The sequence below is a fragment of the Sprattus sprattus genome, assembly GCF_963457725.1.
Source record: "Sprattus sprattus genome assembly, chromosome: 15".
Lineage (NCBI taxonomy): Eukaryota > Metazoa > Chordata > Actinopteri > Clupeiformes > Clupeidae > Sprattus > Sprattus sprattus.
In genome coordinates this window covers 4154471-4174876 of record NC_137913.1, presented here as the reverse complement: position 1 = coordinate 4174876, position 20406 = coordinate 4154471, and the positions used below count along the sequence as shown (strand labels likewise).

The window sequence follows — 20406 nt, the reverse complement described above, 5'->3', positions numbered from 1 at the left end:
AGGAAACAACAGCTTGTTATTATTTCAGGGGTGTAACACACACACACAAACACACGCAAACATATGCACACAAACACACGAACACACATATTTCCCCGCCTCCATCTGATCTTAAAAGACGACGCAAAACGACAACTACGAAGCCACTCCTCAGCACACCATGTTCTGGGGGAAAGGCAACTTAAGTATCAGTTGGCAGATCTTTATCTCAGTGTGCTTGTGATTTTGGTTGTGAGAGAAAGCAAACAAAATGGCAGAGGCTTTTTTCAAGAAAGAAGACGACTCCTTCACTTGTCCAATCTGTCTAGATTTGCTGAAGGATCCAGTGACTATTCCCTGTGGACATAATTTCTGCATGAGGTGCATTGAGGGCTGCTGCTGGGATCAGGATGATCAGAGAGGGGTCTACAGCTGCCCCCTGTGCAGTGACACCTTCACTCCCAGACCTACACTCAAAAGAAATACTCTGATTGCTGAAATGGTGGAGACATTTAGGAAGACCAGAATCCAATCTTCTCCTATTCCTCCCTTTAATGCCGGACCTGGAGATGTGGAGTGTGACGTCTGCACTGGAAGAAAACTCAAAGCTGTCAAGTCCTGTCTGGATTGTCTGTTGTCTTACTGTGAAACTCACTTCGAAGCTCACAATGACCTGAACCTAGGACAAAAACACAAGGTGGTTGATGCCACAAGCCAGCTACAGGACATGATCTGCTCTGATCATAAGAAGGTTTTTGAAATATTTTGTCGAACCGATCAGAGTTGTATCTGCTATGTGTGCACGATGGATGAACATAAAGGCCATGACACAGTCACTGTTGCAGCAGAACGGACAGACAAACAGGTCAGTACTGGCGCTACATGTGTGTCCAACATTTCTATAAGGGCTCTTATACATACTAACTGAATTTAATACTATAACTACAAGAATACTATCTCACCAGTCTTTAAGTCTGGCCATTTCTGCAATGACTTTGCCCATTACAAAAAGGAAGAATCAGGAAATGTTTATCAGGTGCAAGATCCAGTGTTGAGTAAAAACAGGTTCTACAGGTTCTGAGTCATCTTGACAAGCTGTTGCTTTTTAATACCAGTGCTCCTGTAACAGGGAGTGGCAGTGTAGATCCCACTTCGCCACCCAGTTTGAAGAGGCAGTGTAGATCCAACGACAGGTGTGTACAGGTTTTTGCTTTGTTGGGAGCAAAACAACCGTATCATCCAGCCAACAGAGTTCCGATTACTTAAAAAAAAAAAAAAATGTATTACAAACTCTGTGATAGAGATCATTTCCAAACACTGTTAATGACTTAACAATATCATAATCAAGTGCCTTGTATTATTAATTACCTTATCTGAATCATGTGCTTATGTTAGCAGGAACATGGCTTTTCGGTATGTGTGTAACTAAGATTATTAGCTGCCACTTAGTCTGCATACAAGAACATGTTTAGACCAGAGGCTATAAGGAGGATCGAACTGTGCTTCTTCCGACCTTGTGCAAAACTGCCATCCTTGCAAGACAGGGACCCTCAGACGTGAGAAATCCACCACGTGGTTATCACTGCTGAAAGCTAAACTTCTGACTATATAAACCTTGTGCGATGGGTTTATCATTCCTTCACTTTCAGCCTTGTGCTGGGAGGGGAGCCCGATTGCAATTGTTGTTGTTGTTTGTCTAATAAATATACTTACATGCAGCTCCGGAGTCCTGAGGTAACTAGGGTGAATTTTCACCTAAAACTCTGCTTTCTAAAACAAAAGGTACACCGTTACACAGATCTATCCATATTCCATGTACAGCAGTCTGTGGCCCAACCCAATGTAGTCTATCTCTATTCTATCACAGTAGAATTCCTGTTCAGTCTGTCAGCATCCACTACACTGCATCGCAACCTCTCTATGTTGGCCTATCCAAGCATGCAGAGAGAGAGTGAGAGAGAGAAAGAAAGAAAGGAAGGAAGTAAGAAAGAAAGAGAGAGAGAAAGAAAGAGAGATATTTTAGATTTTATAAAAAAAAAACTTTATTGGTACCACAATCAAGCACCTCTCATACACAGTTCCTCATGAAACAACAAAACAAACATAAATAAGCATAAACTAGGCTACTCCACCAAAGGAGCAAAAAGAAAATGTGTCATGGAGCCTAAAACAATGAGTTCCATGACAGCACCACACATCATCAAAAACCTCAACTGCACCCATCAACCCACAAAAAAATGAAAATCAACAATTCCCGACTTCAATAAATACCTTCTAGTAAAACCTAAACATTCATGAAACAGTACTTTATCGGTTCCCTCTAATGGACCCCTGTCGCCCACTGCGGGACTCACGACCGATGTGAGGGCACTCAACTGCGCCTTGGGCTGTCTGTGTAGCACGCTGACTTTTTTCTTAAGTCGATATACTTCGAGTTCGTCAAAGGCTCCAGCTTTAATTATACAATTAACATCATTTATAAACTGCACCTAATTATTGAAATAATCTTCCACACGCACCCCCTTCATCCCATATGTGTCTTGTAGAAACATACTAATTTCTTCCGCTTTGTAAACAACGGACAGGCTGTCGGTCTGCAAACAAGCTGACCAGTTGGAATCGGATGAGTGCCCTGACAGGCTGGAATCAGATGAGTAGGCCTACTCCTCATCAGATTGAGTCCAACCAGCTCTCTTAATTGTATTCGGTTTCTTCCTGTTCGGCAATTTTCTCTATACAGCTGTAGGTAGTTTGAAAGTTGTCTCCGTTTCCGTCTCTGACTCCACACCCGACGTTGATCTTTCAGTCATTTCTTCACGAGGACCAGAAGAGTCTCTGACTGACTCAAGCGAAATGAGCTCAGCCACCTCACAACCCGCCACAGCAGCCTCATTCACCGCCAGGTCAAACACCACAGGTTGAGTAACGACAGGCTCAGCCACAACAAACCCACCGCGGCCGGCTCACCAGCCAGAGGCGCAAGGCGGTCCGACACAACAGGGCCAGCCGCAGGGACGTCTGTCAAAAGGGAATCAGGTGCAGGTGGATCCGATACGGGACAGTTAGCAGGGATATCCGTAGATCCAGCTGCAGTCGACTCATTCCGATCGGCACCCTGATCTCGATCCTTGGCAGATTCCTCCCCTTTTTCCGGACAGGCTCTCGCCAGGTGCCCTATTACCCCACACCTATAACACTTCATCATAGAGTCTGATGTAGCAAACACGACATAGTCGAAACCATCAACTTTAAGTTTTAACATAAGTTCGAGGTCAGCCTGTCTATTTTTCAGGACAATATAAACCTGTCTTCTAAAAGACACCACAATGGGTGACTTGCAACCCAGGGGAATTTTCCTAATAGGGGATACTATTTTTCCATTATTGGCCAAAACCATGTTTATGATCTCTCTCTCTGTGAATATGGGCCCCATTCCTCCTTTTGTCCTCTTCTTCTTTGAGCACATTTTCCACCTGCTTCAGGTAGTCCTCTTCCTCTACCTCCAACTCAGCCTCTAGTATGGCCTTCCTCCTTCTCCTCCGTGGATTCCCCCTCACACCCTTATCTCCTTCTTCTTACTCCTTCCATTTTGTGTTGAAGACATATGAACTCACCTTCTGCATTTATATAGTGCTTAAACTTGTTTGGTGCGTTTACAATTAAGCCATCATGTGTTTGCGCACTTGATGGCTGTGTTTTACCATTGGCTCATAGGTTTGGTAATTTGACAGTCAGTGATTTGGAATTGCATGAAGTGACATCTTGATATAATTCTGTGTCTAATGTATTCAAGTATGTTTAGTGTTTTGCAAACCACTGTGTGTATTGTTTTGCCAAAACTGTGAGGTTGGCACGTGCTTATAGTGGTGCAAATCTGGGCAGATATTTTGCTCCTTGAGTGAAAGGCAAACGGCAACCCAAACATAAAATCAAAATAAAACACTCTACACTACAAAAACCAGACACACCTTTATCCAACCTCCCCATATGACATCTCTTGAACATAGCTCATGGCTTTAGCCTGATTTTCACTTGATGATGACAACTGCTTCAATGTGTCATTAAATCTCTGGAAAAGACTTAAAGTACATGAAGGTTTTTGCTTATGAATGTTCAGTTGTCGTGTGATAGTTTGACCATTATTGCTTTAAACAATGCACCGATGATACAGTGAAGAGGCAGCTTGTTTTTAATTTTTTAAACAGAGGCAGTTGGGGCAGACCCAGAGGAGAGCCAAGCAGGGAATCCAGGAGAGAGAGAAGGAGCTGCAGGAGTTGAGGAAGAATGTGGAGACTCTCAAGGTGAGTACAGACCACAAAACAGCTGACTCAGCAATCACTTGTTATTGAGTTATCACCATTATGCTGCTATGTAGTGAGGGCAGTAGAGGGGAAGACCCTGGTCATACCCAAAATAATAGTCCGACGACGCCACCCCAGGGAAAATTTATACCAATAAGCCCCAGGGAATACTTATTCAGTATACTGTTTTTTATACTTTTACTCTCAGTTTGAACACAAAGGTAAACACAGGTTCGAATGCACAAGGCGACAGATGGGGACTCCAGTTCAAGAATGTTTATTAATAACTGAGGGAAAGGGTAGTGGGAGTAAAGAGGTGGATTTTGAAATAACCTGCAAACAAGACTCACCAGTTAGAAAGGTACTCAGCCTCCCCAGTACATAACGATTCTCCTCCGTCTGTTTGTTATGTTCAAAAATGTTCCGCTGATATGCACTTTCTAGCTGTGCCATGATGTTGACCTGCCCAAATTTCAGGGCGCAATTGATATGTGTTTTTCAGCTTTCTGCCAGATTCTCCAGGTCTTTAAATCCATCCGAACTGAGTCTGCATTAGTACCAATTAGTACCACCTAGGGTTGGGCGATGTCTCCTTATTTGACAGAAGACGATGTTTACATTGAAACATCGTGATGGACGATGATATCGTACACATGTCGTCGGGGGGGGGGGGGGGGGGGTAGTGGTAAGGGTGGGTTGTACTGTTTATATCAACACCTTCGTGTCTATTCTATTTTGTAGCCATTGCGCTGAAGTTAATGCTTTCGCTAAAGTTGAACGTCATATTTCTGTTGACAATGAGCAAGTTTCCCGACGCAGGAGCAGGCTTAGTTATACATATAGATAAATATAATAGTGGACATTACACTAGGCAACATGGATCTCATTCATATCTCATCCAGTCGAAATCTTAACAGGATTGAACCATCTTTATTACAGCGTATCAACATAAGAACAGAACATAGCTAAATCTCCGCTTAGCATGCTAATTACTACTGATAGCACTCGCAGGTAGCCCAAAATTTGGTATTTAATTTAATACACAATCTATCACATTAGCAACTTCATGAAAACCCTTACTTTCATTAGGTATGCACATAATGCCTCACATACAGGTCGAACAAGAAGCATTGGAAATGTATAAGGCACAGTACGGTCAACTACTTGGCGACAAACTGAACTGTCACTATCCTAAGGGAGCTGCAGCCGGTACGCAGACGACGTTGCTAGGCAACATCACTATCAACAGAAAGTTTTCATACAGTTAACGTGCGGAAAGGCATTTTACGGCTGTTTTTTTTTTATGCGGAAAACAATTGGCCCTAAATAAGCCAATATTGGCATATTGTAGCAGTAGCCTATTTCATTTTCATGCCTGACTTTAATTCATATGGGGGGGGGGGGGGGGGGAGTGGCATCACGATGGTTACCATCCATCGTGATGGTGGGTCAAAAATGACGATGGACGATGATATCGTCCATCGGCACAACCCTAGTACCACCAGAACAGTGCTCGTTTTGATGTGCTAGCAGTTAGCCATGTCTTTCTGTTATACCATTCCGTCTTGAAAGTTCAAGTTGCTTTCTCACCAGGCTGCATTTAGAATGGCCAAAAACGTTTAATTTCGGATTTCTCTTCAAACGAAACTGTATTAAATTGCACCCTCAACAAATAGTCTACATTATTCATTGTAGTCTGAATTAAAACACTTCCAAAATACTCAACAACTAAAGATAGCTATCTAGCAGTAATGTTACTGGCATTGGTCTGTCTGATATGATCTTTGACTTTGTTTTTTTTCTCTTAGTCTCAGGGTACAGTTCTCGCAGGTTTTGCATTATTCCATTCTAGTTGCCTTGCAGATTACATGGGGCAAATTTGAAACTGCCCCACGGCTCAATGTTAACTTTGGCCTGTGGGGCAGCGTGGGCCATTGCCCCACAGGAAACCGGAAACGTTGCACAGAGCAAGCACCATAGACATATAAACATTCATTCATGTCTTTAAGGTTATTCACACAAATATTCCCTACTTTGCATATAAATAATGTATATAGTTCGCCGCGAAGTACGAATGTATTGAGCTTTCTGCTCAACAGGGCCATCTGGTGTGGCACTGCCCCTGCCCCTAATGTAGAAACGCCACTGGTCAAGCTAAACGCTAAACAAAACAGCAGCACCTTTGTGCTCAGGCCCTTCAGCACGGTCACGGAGTCTCACTGGCTAAGCAGATGAGGCTTAACATTCACAACTGGAACGGCGAGGTCAGCGGCGATTCCGGCGAAGTACGGTTCCTCACTATAAACATATGCGCCTATTAGAGCCAGTATGAGAGAAGCTACTCATTTTCCGGCGTTAATTTAGTAGGAAGATGAAAGTCATACCTGAACATGCAGGGATAAGGACCTACCCAAGGCGAGCAGCAGACGGAAGGCTTTGAGTACAGAGCTACAGAACAAACATGAAATGGTAAGCCCAAAAGTAATAAGTAAAAGTTATGCCACTCGCCAGCGAGCAAACACCTACCCGGCTAATCAGGAAATCACCTCAACAGGGGAAGGGGTGTGGTTACAGACACCGTCATGCATCGTCATAACATCCCTGTGTATGTCCTAAAAAGATTATATTAAATAAGTATGATATGTTAATAAATGTTTCTTTTTTTTACCTGAAGCAAATGTTATCTTTCCCAATTATTTTCTTCTTGGAGTATACCAGAATACTTAATCTCCTACAGGGTTTTGTTTGTCACCTTATTCTGAGTTTGCAGGTATTTATATTAATGTTAATGGCAATTGGGTACAAATATGAAAATCATTTAAATGTATTGGGCGCGTGACCTAACATGAAACTTTGGTTTTGGCCCTCGGCCCTCCACTCCAAGTAATATGTGGCCCCTGACAAAAATGAATTTGGGCACCCCTGGACTAGGCTGAAGCTAGTTTGACGCTGATTGAATGTTAAAGCAGGGAGTGTAGGTGTAACGACACCCTACCACATATACATGATACAGACCATCACAGAAAGACATAGTTTGGCAGGATTTGCCCTTGGTCATTTGATCAAGAAGAGCCAGTCACACAACGAGTGAGTTTGCTCCTTCACTTACCTCTGTGGGTCTCCTGTCCCCCTCCTCTTTGTATGTCTCCTAACCGAGCTCTGCACAGACAGCAGTGGAGGACAGTGAGAGGAGCTTAACTGAGATGATCCGCGCCATTGAGGTGAAAAAGCTGATCAGAGACCAGGAGAAGGCTGAGGTGAATCGGGCTGAAGGACTCCTGAAGCGACTGGAGCAGGAGATTGCTGAGCTGAAGAGGAGAGATGCTGAGCTGGAGCAGCTTTCACACACAGAGGATCACATCCATTTCCTCAAGGTAACATCATTTGAAATAAAGCATCCATGTGAGTTTAGAGTAAAAGTGCATACTTTCTAGATCTTTAATTTATATGATGAGAAAATAAAAAACATTGTAATGTTTTAACTTCTGTCTAATATATTCACATACCTTAACACACGAATGCAAATACACTAAACTAAACCAACTGAATTCACTCATCATGTCTGCAGCCTTTGGGAAAACACAGTCATGACAGAATATTCAGGAGGTCTGCCTCACCTTTTATTTATTTCTCTCTGTAGAATTTCCCATCAACCAGAGACTCTCCTCGCTCCTCGCCCAGCATGACCTTCAACCAAAGCTTCTCTTTTGAGGCTGTGAAGGAATCTGGAGTGAAGGAACAGGAGGAGAAACTTGATGACATCTTCAGGAAGGAAGAAGTCAGGATATCTGCAGCAGGTGGATGAAACTGTAGAACTGACTATGTGATGAATTCCTAATTTCATAGTTTGAGAAGACAAGGCCAGATCATCCAGACACACACACGCACGCACGCACGCACGCACGCACACGCACACACACACACACACACACACACACACACACACAGTATTGTTATCATTAGTTATTACCCTGATCAGTATTGTAGCCCTCTGAGTTCTAGTTTGCTGAAGCCGTCTGATGAAATATGGTGTTTTAATTTGTCTGTATTAGCATTTACACTTTGAGTTTAAACTGCATTTCAAATTTGATCTCAGTTTGGGCTGAAGCATTAGACACATCAGTAAACATGTTTTAAAGAGGGTTTAGGTGACATTCCTGGACCCCAATGACTTTTATGTTATATCTAAGAACAAACATTGAAGTAAACAAAACACCCAAAGAGGAAGCCAGCTTAAAGTATATGGGCTTAGTCAGTGTGTGAAAATGAATGTGTGAGTCTGGTCTTCAGATCTTGGGTGAATGAGTGTCTCTCTGTGTTGGGATACTAGATGCTGATCCTGAGCTCCCAGCTCTCAGAAGAACAAACAGTAAGGAGTGGATGCCACCAGAGAGTAAGTCATTACTGACTGTCTCTAACAGCCTCTAAGCCTGTACATCAGGGGTCTAGCACAGAAATAATAGTTTCCATGTCTCTCATTACTGATATAATCCGATCTCAATAAAACCCTCTTTCAGTTGCGAGTCATAGAAGGCATTGAGGTGTGGTTGGGCTCCAGAGTTGGAAATAAAGGCCTTGATATTAATCATGTGGTAAAATGCCCTAAGCCTTATTTATCCATTGATTAGGTAAGGAAATCTTGATCTCTGAATCATGACTATAAATGTGAAACGTAATTGGTAATGATACAAATGTTCTCGTATTTTTCTATTATTATAATTATTTAAATCCGAGAATGTCTTTAGAGTTGATGTCAAAACAATCACCAACAATTTCTCACAAATTCAGCCCTTAACACTTCTAACATGGAGCAGCCTCGTGGGGCATCTTGTGTTTTTTTGAGAAACTGCATTTAAGTAAATTCTATCCGATTTGATAAAATTCAGCTATATGCTTCCAGACAACTCTATGCTACCTTTTCTGTGGTAAACTATAGTACCAATAACAGTGAGTAGACAGGTTTAATTTGCAGCACAGTGAAATAACAACACATTAGCCTACCACAAGAAGTGTCCTGGTATCCTCTGTCAAAATACCACATATTTCCATCTACAGTGATCTAAATTTTATCCGGTTTTGAACTGAAAGTTAACTGTTTTGAACAGATTTTCTAAATGGCTGCAAAATTTGTTGGAGTTGCATAGTGTTTTGCAGGTGGTGAACATTGACTCAGACAGGTCATTTTTGGAAAAAGTGGTCACTGAATGCATTTTGTATTAAAGCTGTCATGACTGCTCGAGGCAGCCCTGACATAGAATGGGTAGACCACACCGTAGTAATTTAGTAGTAAAAGGTTTTATTTACATAAATATAAACAATCAGTATAATGACTTAAAAGGAAAGTGTCGTGCAATGTGTTCAAGGGTCAGTAAGGTATTAAACAAAAGTGTAGAACGCAACAAGATGAAGGAAGCATCCAGTAAGGAGTTTGGCGGTCAGGAAGGCTCTCCCCAGGCTCTCACCACTGGATCAAACCAGACTGAAACGGAGCAGCAATGCATCCGCCAAAGGTGTCAGCCAGACGAGAGACGAGAGAGACCGTCCATTGCAAACCTCAGCTCTTATATAGTCCAGCCCATTATCTCCTAGGCACCACCCCTGTAGGATAGACAAAACAGGCAACAGCGTAGCACAGAGTGGCAGAGCCCCTGGCCAGATTAGTACGGTTGTTACAAAGCAATGGAAAAGTATCAAAAGATTAGCTCACTTGTAAATGTGTTTAGTGCGTTAGTGTACATGGTACAAGTCAACATTTCTGTAATGTTTTTTAATTTATTTTTTAAATCAATTATTTTGGTTGTATTAAAAAAAACAATTATATTGTGGATCCAACAGATTTGTGAACACTCTGAGACAAAAAAAAAATACGAACACTACTGGAGAGTTGGCATTCTTTATATGGGCCATTCTACCGAATTCGTGTAATATGCAGTCCCTCAACAATAAAAACTATTTACAAAACAATTAGGTATTTAGGCATAGATATTTAATTAGAAAATGTTATGGTCTATATAAACCCAATGCATTACATGAGATAGTGATAAGCTAAATATATACAAAATCATCATTTATAGGGTACTTTCTATTGGGAAGTAGCTGTCCCCAACCCTGACATCTAAATTTCAATGCCTTTAAATAACACTTTTCAATTTTTTTTGATTTTTTTCAATGATTTAATTTCAAAGATCGTTATGATTGGGTTGAAACAGAACTTGGAATATTTAGATGTATTGTGGGTTTAATTTTTAAATCAATTTTCTATACTCAAAAAATCATGTCCCTAGTTTTCATGTCACTACCGAAACACAAGAGTTTTAGTCCATTTGCTGAGCCTGTGTTTTAGCCACGACTCTGCATTTTTGACCATGCAGTGACACTGCATCTCTGACCCTCATGGTTGAATGGTAAGTAGCTAAATCCCATAGTTTTTATATAAATGTGTTCCAAAGTCTGAAAATCGACGTGTAACCTTAAGAATTGTCACTACCGAAACGCATGTTTTCTTCAATTAAGTAAACCTTTTGGGGTTTCATGGAAAATCTTATGTTTGTATGTGTGTTCACCTCTTCAAAGATGTGTTTGCATGCCGTGTGCTTGTTAGAATTCTTTATTTATGCTTAAAGTTAGCTAGAATTGTCACTACCGAAACAGTCACTACCGAAACATATGGTAGTGACCTGATGATTTCAGTAGTGACAAAATGAATTGGTAAGTAGTTCAATCCCATAATTTTTAAATAAATGTGTTGTGTGGACTAAAGGGCGGCCCAGAGCACCTTTTGGAAGATTTTTGGAGAGAAATGAACATCCATCCAACAGTGCAGTCACTACCGAAACACTGGATGTCACTACCGAAACAGTGCAGCACTACCGAAACACAGGATGTTTTGTAAAAAATTAAGTATATTGAGTAATCAACTAAAATGTTATGATACTGATTGGATTAATGTATGTTCAATTTCATCAATGAACAACTCTGGAATCAATATGATCAGTATTTAGCATTTTACAAAGAAATATTGCACTTAGATTTTGATGAATTGTATAAATTGAACTTGAAAATTTGGTAAAAAATTCATTTTTATGGATTTCATTGTGAAAACCTTCAAGAAATATTTGTAAAAATACTCTTCAGAGAAGGGAAGGAAACACAATCTGAACAGGTCAATAATAATACTTTTTTACTATAGTAAATGTGATGTTTCGGTAGTGACAATTTTTGGAAGAGGAAAAACATTCCAACACATTCTGAAAATACAATATAAAAATTGACTGTTCTTTTACTAGATAAGTGTACTTTAGATATGGTACAATATACATACGGACAAAGTTTTGGGAATAAAACATAAAAAAAATCCAAATATTTCCGACCTGACTTTGCACCAATTCGGTAGAATGGCCCATATATGAGCATATGTGATTGAAAAATTAGCTTGCTGTGATGTTTATGAATGAGTTTTTCACTCAGGTTAATGGGCTGTAATGTGATGTTTTCTGTCTCAGTGTCTGAAGTCCACCCTGTTCTTCCTGAACCAGTGTCCAGAGAGGAGTTCTCACAGTGTAAGTTGGACATTAAGACATGCAAGCTACCACACATACATACACACAACGTTCACACACACATCGCACACAGGGATACACTCACATGCATAGAATCATGATCATAGTAGCAAACCCATATACAAATTCAAACCTACATTCATCATGTAAACATGTGTAACATCACGCACAGCAACACACACCCAGACACACACATATACACACAAAGACACACACACACATACATGCTTTTGAATATACAGCCACTGGAACATTTACACCCTCAAGGCGGCTGCTTGGTTCAGCGTTGGGGTTAATTGTTGCGCAAAATTTACTCAGTGCAGTTCATGCTCCCAAAGGTTGCGCGTGTTGTCATGAGCCTGCCATTTGCCTGGCAGATAGAAAGCTGTTTCCCTAACAGAAAGTCTGAAGCTTGAAGTTCTTTTCAAACCTTTGCTTGGGTAGCACTGTTAAACTGAGCAGACATGCAGACTACATTTGACTAATGTCATCACGTAACATTCGTTTTCTAAAAACAATCACATAGTATTGCATGTTTTACTGTGGTAGAAAATACGTTAGCTTAATGCTAACGTATATGGGAAATCCTATAGACACCGCGCTAGGTATTAGCATCAAGTAATTCACGTTAATGTTTTTGTTGAAGGCTGATTCATGCTTCCTTAAAGGCGGCTGCATGCTACAGCGTTGGGGGTTAACGGTTGCGCAAAATTTACTCGGTGCAGTTCATGCTCCCAAAGGTTGCGCGTGTTGTCATGAGCCTGCCATTTGCCTGGCAGAAAGAAAGCTGTTTCCCTAACAGAAAGTCTGAAGCTTGAAGTTCTTTTCAAACCTTTGCTTGGGTAGCACTGTTAAACTGAGCAGACATGCAGACTACATTTGAGTAATCTCATCACGTAACATTCGTTTTCTAAAAACAATCACATAGTATTGCATGTTTAACTGTGGTAGAAAATACGTTAGCTTAATGCTAACGTATATGGAAAATCCTATAGACACCGCGCTAGGTATTAGCATCAAGTAATTCATGTTAATGTTTTTGTATGAGCCTGACATTTGCTCTGCAGATAGATAACAGGTTCCCTAACAGAAAGTCTGAAGCTTGAAGTTCTTTTCAAACCTTTACTTGGGAAGCACTGTAAGACTGAGTAGACATGCAGAATATTTTAGTAACCTCATCTCGTATCATTCGTTGATAGAATGCAGGCTGCGAGGCTCGCGTAAGGGCTTACGTAAAAAATGACGCAAGTCTAGAAAAAGGGGCCGACGCACGCAAGACGTAAGAAGTCGCGCAAGGGTCGCGCAAGGGGCTTGCGCGGCCTCTTGCGCTTGCGCTTACGCTTACGTAAGGAAGCATGAATCAGCCTTAAGGCAGCTGCATGCTACAGCGTTGGGGGTTACCGGTTGCGCAAAATTTACTCGGTGCAGTTCATGCTCCCAAAGGTTGCGCGTGTTGTCATGAGCCTGCCATTTGCCTGGCAGATAGAAAGCTGTTTCCCTTGAAAGTTCTTTTCAAACCTTTGCTTGGGTAGCACTGTTAAACTGAGCAGACATGCAGACTACATTTGAGTAATCTCATCTCGTAACATTCGTTTTCTAAAAACAATCACATAGTATTGCATGTTTTACTGTGGTAGAAAATACGTTAGCTTAATGCTAACGTATATGGAAAATCCTATAGACATCGCGCTAGGTATTAGCATCAAGTAATTCACGTTAATGTTTTTGTATGAGCCTGACATTTGCTCTGCGGATAGATAACAGGTTCCCTAACAGAAAGTTTGAAGCTTGAAGTTATTTTCAAACCTTTACTTGGGAAGCACTGTAAAACTGAGTAGACATGCAGAATATTTTAGTAACCTCATCTCGTATCATTCGTTGATAGAATGCAGGCTGCGAGGCTCGCGTAAGGGCTTACGCAAAAAATGACGCAAGTCTAGAAAAAGGGGCCGACGCACGCAAGACGTAAGAAGTCGCGCAAGGGTCGCGCAAGGGGCTTGCGCGGCCTCTTGCGCTTACGCTTACGTAAGGAAGCATGAAGGCGGCTGCATGCTACAGCGTTGGGGGTTAACGGTTGCGCAAAATTTACTCGGTGCAGTTCATGCTCCCAAAGGTTGCGCGTGTTGTCATGAGCCTGCCATTTGCCTGGCAGATAGAAAGCTGTTTCCCTAACAGAAAGTCTGAAGCTTGAAGTTCTTTTCAAACCTTTGCTTGGGTAGCACTGTTAAACTGAGCAGACATGCAGACTACATTTGAGTAATCTCATCTCGTAACATTCGTTTTCTAAAAACAATCACATAGTATTGCATGTTTTACTGTGGTAGAAAATACGTTAGCTTAATGCTAACGTATATGGAAAATCCTATAGACACCGCGCTAGGTATTAGCATCAAGTAATTCACGTTAATGTTTTTGTATGAGCCTGACATTTGCTCTGCAGATAGATAACAGGTTCCCTAACAGAAAGTCTGAAGCTTGAAGTTATTTTCAAACCTTTACTTGGTAAGCACTGTAAAACTGAGTAGACATGCAGAATATTTTAGTAACCTCATCTCGTATCATTCGTTGATAGAATGCAGGCTGCGAGGCTCGCGTAAGGGCTTACGTAAAAAATGACGCAAGTATAGAAAAAGGGGCCGACGCACGCAAGACGTAAGAAGTCGCGCAAGGGTCGCGCAAGGGGCTTGCGCGGCCTCTTGCGCTTACGCTTACGTAAGGAAGCATGAAGGCGGCTGCATGCTACAGCGTTGGGGGTTAACGGTTGCGCAAAATTTACTCGGTGCAGTTCATGCTCCCAAAGGTTGCGCGTGTTGTCATGAGCCTGCCATTTGCCTGGCAGATAGAAAGCTGTTTCCCTAACAGAAAGTCTGAAGCTTGAAGTTCTTTTCAAACCTTTGCTTGGGTAGCACTGTTAAACTGAGCAGACATGCAGACTACATTTGAGTAATCTCATCTCGTAACATTCGTTTTCTAAAAACAATCACATAGTATTGCATGTTTTACTGTGGTAGAAAATACGTTAGCTTAATGCTAACGTATATGGAAAATCCTATAGACACCGCGCTAGGTATTAGCATCAAGTAATTCACGTTAATGTTTTTGTATGAGCCTGACATTTGCTCTGCAGATAGATAACAGGTTCCCTAACAGAAAGTCTGAAGCTTGAAGTTATTTTCAAACCTTTACTTGGTAAGCACTGTAAAACTGAGTAGACATGCAGAATATTTTAGTAACCTCATCTCGTATCATTCGTTGATAGAATGCAGGCTGCGAGGCTCGCGTAAGGGCTTACGTAAAAAATGACGCAAGTCTAGAAAAAGGGGCCGACGCACGCAAGACGTAAGAAGTCGCGCAAGGGTCGCGCAAGAGGCTTGCGCGGCCTCTTGCGCTTGCGCTTACGCTTACGTAAGGAAGCATGAATCAGCCTTGAATCAGCCTTTACGTAAGCGTAAGCGCAAGCGCAAGAGGCCGCGCAAGCCCCTTGCGCGACCCTTGCGCGACTTCTTACGTCTTGCATGCGTCGGCCCCTTTTTCTAGACTTGCGTCATTTTTTACGTAAGCCCTTACGCGAGCCTCGCAGCCTGCATTCTATCAACGAATGATACGAGATGAGGTCAGTGTTGCCAACTTAGCGACTTTGTCTCTATATCTGGCGACTTTTCAGACCCCCTTGGCGACTTTTTTTTAGCAAACAAAACAAAAAAAATCTAGCGACTTTTTTTTTTGTCATTTGGTGGATTTTTGTGTTGACAAAGCACTGAAAAAGCATCTCACATATCCTGTTCTGCAGTTCATGTTACAACTGATCTCATGAGAGCTGAGAACAGCGAGGGCTGTCATGGTCTCCTCTCCACTCACATAGCGCAGTCTGACGAAATAACAGCAACATATTAGAACTTTGTATTCGCGGGAAAAATATTAGTGTTAAGGCTGATTCATGCTTCCTTACGTAAGCGTAAGCGCAAGCGCAAGAGGCCGCGCAAGCCCCTTGCGCGACCCTTGCGCGACTTCTTACGTCTTGCGTGCGTCGGCCCCTTTTTCTAGACTTGCGTCATTTTTTACGTAAGCCCTTACGCGAGCCTCGCAGCCTGCATTCTATCAACGAATGATACGAGATGAGGTTACTAAAATATTCTGCATGTCTACTCAGTTTTACAGTGCTTCCCAAGTAAAGGTTTGAAAAGAACTTCAAGCTTCAGACTTTCTGTTAGGGAACCTGTTATCTATCTGCAGAGCAAATGTCAGGCTCATACAAAAACATTAACGTGAATTACTTGATGCTAATACCTAGCGCGGTGTCTATAGGATTTTCCATATACGTTAGCATTAAGCTAACGTATTTTCTACCACAGTTAAACATGCAATACTATGTGATTGTTTTTAGAAAACGAATGTTACGTGATGAGATTACTCAAATGTAGTATGCATGTCTGCTCAGTTTAACAGTGCTACCCAAGCAAAGGTTTGAAAAGAACTTCAAGCTTCAGACTTTCTGTTAGGGAAACAGCTTTGTATCTGCCAGGCAAATGGCAGGCTCATGACAACACGCGCAACCTTTGGGAGCATGAACTGCACCGAGTAAATTTTGCGCAACCGTTAACCCCCAACGCTGTAGCATGCAGCCGCCTTTACCCCGTCAGAATTGCATATTGTGCGCATCCGCAGCTTATTTACATATTATGCAAATTAGTTGATTACGTCATCTAGCGACTTCTGGCGACTTTTCAGAGAGCTTACAGCTACTTTCCTCACAGAAAAGTTGGCAACACTGGATGAGGTTACTAAAATATTCTGCATGTCTACTCAGTTTAACAGTGCTACCCAAGCAAAGGTTTGAAAAGAACTTCAAGCTTCAGACTTTCTGTTAGGGAAACAGCTTTCTATCTGCCAGGCAAATGGCAGGCTCATGACAACACGCGCAACCTTTTGGAGCATGAACTGCACCGAGTAAATTTTGCGCAACCGTGAACCCCCAACGCTGTAGCAAGCAGCCGCCTTTAAGCAGAACTGCAGCACATAAGGGGGGACCCATCTGCTTGGAGATGGCAGACTTTCACATACAAAGACACTTGAACACTTTCACACTCCTATATACAAAGGACTCATTTCACACAAAGAAATCAAATCTAAAAAACCAAAGAACTTACAGAAACTCCACATCATTCATTCAAAAAAAGGGCTACCTTCAGCCAAACACACACTGTCTTTTATGCTCTCACACACACACACACACACACACACACACACACACACACACACACACACACACACACACACACACACACACACAAAGCCATACTCATTTTTGAATACAGACATTCACACATGTACACCTGCACAAACATGTACAGAATCACACACAAAAACAAATCTCACTTCCCCCACACGCAAAGATTCATATAAAATAACAACAACAACCACACACACCTAACAAACACACCTAATACATATAAATACCTAAGTTTGTCCTGTCTTCTCATCCATCAGACTCCTGTCACTTCACACTGGATCCAAACACAGCACACAGAAACCTCCATCTGTCTGAGGGGAACAGGAGGGTGGAATGCACAGCTGAGCTCCAGTCATATCTTGATCATCCAGAGAGATTTGATGGGTGGTCTCAGGTGCTGTGTAGAGAGGGTGTGTCTGGACGCTGCTACTGGGAGGTTGAGTGGAGTGGGGTGTGGATTTATTTAGCAGTCTCATATAAAAGCATCAGCAGGAGAGTACACCCCGGTGAGAGTAGGTTTGGAATGAATGATCAGTCCTGGAGTCTGAGACTTGACAGCAGCAGATCCTATTTCTGTCACAATAAAAAAAGGACTGAACTCCCTCTAGTGGCCAGCTCCAGAATAGGAGTGTATGTGGATCACAGGGCAGGAATTCTGGCCTTCTACAGCATCTCTGACACAATGACCCTCCTGCACAGAGTCCAGACCACATTCACTCACACACTCTACCCTGGGTTTTTAATAGGGTCTGGATCAACAGTGAAGCTGTTGTGACTGACATATCTAAATGCACATCATTTAACACATCACTCACACATAAGGATCTAGCAGCTGGGCCTGAGAATCTTTGATCTCGGGGACAACAACAGGCTGAAGCCATTCCCCCATCTCTGGACCCCAGCTATTACAATATCTGTACTGAGAGACCTCTGCTGTAACACATGCAGTATCATCACCACAGCAGAAATAAGCCATTGTGTGTGAAAGGTTTTGGTGAGCTCTGTGTTGCATAACTTCACTCTCCCAAGTGTTTAGTCCCTCTGTTATTGCATACATGTTCTGATATCTGGTTTTATATGACAACCACAATATGATGTACCATGGCAGTAAATCCTAATGAGACCGTTATTATCCAACAATTGACCCCCAATTAAATATGTTTCTGTATTTCCTGATTCATATAATTATAATTAGACCAGTAAGTTTGAAAATGTTTTGTGGTGCAAAGTGGGGAATAAACAGTTATAGACTGGCATTAAATGTTTCCTAATGTACTCTTATGTTTGGTGGATGGATAAATAAATACGTGAAATTCAACTGTTTCAGTATTTCTTATATGGTGTCATACAAAGTGCATAGGTGTGAGCACACAACTCTCCCTCTCATTGTCATTCATCAGTCCTGCACTTTATCAGGCTTCCAAGGTAATAATCTCAGTCGTACGCAGGACAACATGTTACATTCCTGGTGCTACTGGGTTGGGACCTCTCACGATGGCCAGACTTCTTAACGTCACATGCAAGTAATTATACCGAAACAGTCTACACTGTGTACTACACACCACTCCACACTACTCAACAATACTTAACAACTACAAATAGTTTTCACACACAAACACACCGACACCCACACACTCAATGAACTCAAATGTCATATCCTGATCATCCAGAGAGATTTAATGGGTTGAATCAGGTGCTGTGTAGAGAGGGTGTATCTGTATGGTACTACTGGGCTGTTGAGTGGAGAGGTTGAGTTGATATCAGCAGTCTCATATGAAAGCAGCAGGAAAGGACAGGGTGATGAGTGAGTGTTTGGATGGAATGATCAGTCCTGGAGGCTGTTCCTCTTCAGATCCTGCTCCTATTTCAGACACAATAATAAACAGACTGAACTCCCTCTAGTGGCCAGAACTAGAATAGTCGTGTATGTGGAACACAGGGCAGGAACTCTGTGCAGGAGAGTCATTGTGTCAGAGACGCTGTAGAAGGCCAGAGTTCAGATCACATTCACTCACACACTCATCTTTGGGATTTCTAATGGCTTGGTCATGGCTTAGACAGTCAGCCCTGATGACACACACACACACACACACACACAGACAGTCAGCCCTAATGACCCAGAGCATAGGTGAGAAAACACACACACACACACACACACACACACACACACACACACACACACACACACACACACACACACACACACACACACACACACAGTCAGCCCTTATGACCCAGAGCATAGGTGAGAATAGATGGAGCCGGTTAGGTTTACTTCTTTTCTCTTTTTTAATTCTTGTATTGGTGCACTTGGCCTCATGACTTTAAATGATGTTTCTGCTGTATAAATAAACCTGTGATGAAAGACAAAACACCTGATATCAATCACATCTTTTTTTTTAAATGCTTGACACCTCTAATCTAAACCAAACGTTGTCTTCAGACATCACACAAAAGCCATCAAATACAAGAACTTTTACCTGACATCAAGCTGCTTCCGAAGCACCATTATTTACTGTAGATCATTTTCTAAAGATGATTAAGATGTTTGGTCCTCTCGTTGGGCTTTGGACTATGCTCTTCGAGGCGAAGCACAGCTTTTTAAAGCAGGTTGCACTGCACTTAAACTGCTTCAGAAGCATTCCCCTGTCTCTTGCAGTGAAACATCAGTTCATGATGTCGTATTATTTGAGTAAAGCTTGTAGTCTAGACAAGTCTACAGCAGATGTGTCAACTGTTTCAAGTTGTTTAAAGAGCAGAAACAGCACAGGCTATCCAGGAAAAACACCCTATAGTTGGAGTTCATCCAACCAAGGCCGTGTCCAGTAAGGGTTCGAACTTCAGAAAGGTTCTGATCCTTGCACACGAAATTACAAGTGGGCTTCCAGACTTTGGTGAGATAGTCCAGATCAGATTTGTGTTGTTCTGAGGAGATTGATCAGATCTGTCTTGTACTGAGAAGATTGTGGTTTATGGTTAGACAGCTGTGTGGACGGTACAAGGATTTCAGGCCATTTCAGTTCATCGACGAAGGAAATATTGGTTAATTGAGCTCAATGATTTACTTGATGAGGATCCTTTGGCTGACTACATGGTTGGCCCCTTCCTTACGCATGGTGACTTAATGATGTGACACTTACACTAACTGTTAACCAGAATGTTTCTGCTTTCTGTTTGAAACGAGGAAGGGAAAAGTGAGTTCTACACATTCTATATATTTGTGTTCTGTGTCTTATTGATGGGGGTGCTTTATGTTTACATGATTCTACAGAGGATGCCAGATACATCTACAGAGAGCAAGCCTTAACAGTTTTGCTCCATTTTTTACACTCAGAGA

General features: G+C 41.9%; 1 protein-coding gene across 1 annotated transcript; it reads left to right on the top strand.

Moving 5' to 3' along the window:
* Positions 1–250: 250 nt before the first annotated feature.
* Positions 251–8085, top strand: LOC308375746 (E3 ubiquitin-protein ligase TRIM47-like; the record flags this gene model as incomplete). Its single annotated transcript, XM_080851924.1, has 4 exons — positions 251–844; positions 4185–4280; positions 7448–7537; positions 7921–8085. 4 exons carry the CDS (start codon positions 251–253, stop codon positions 8083–8085), a joined length of 945 nt encoding a protein of 314 aa, XP_080708050.1.
* Between the last annotated feature and the right edge of the window lie 12321 nt (positions 8086–20406).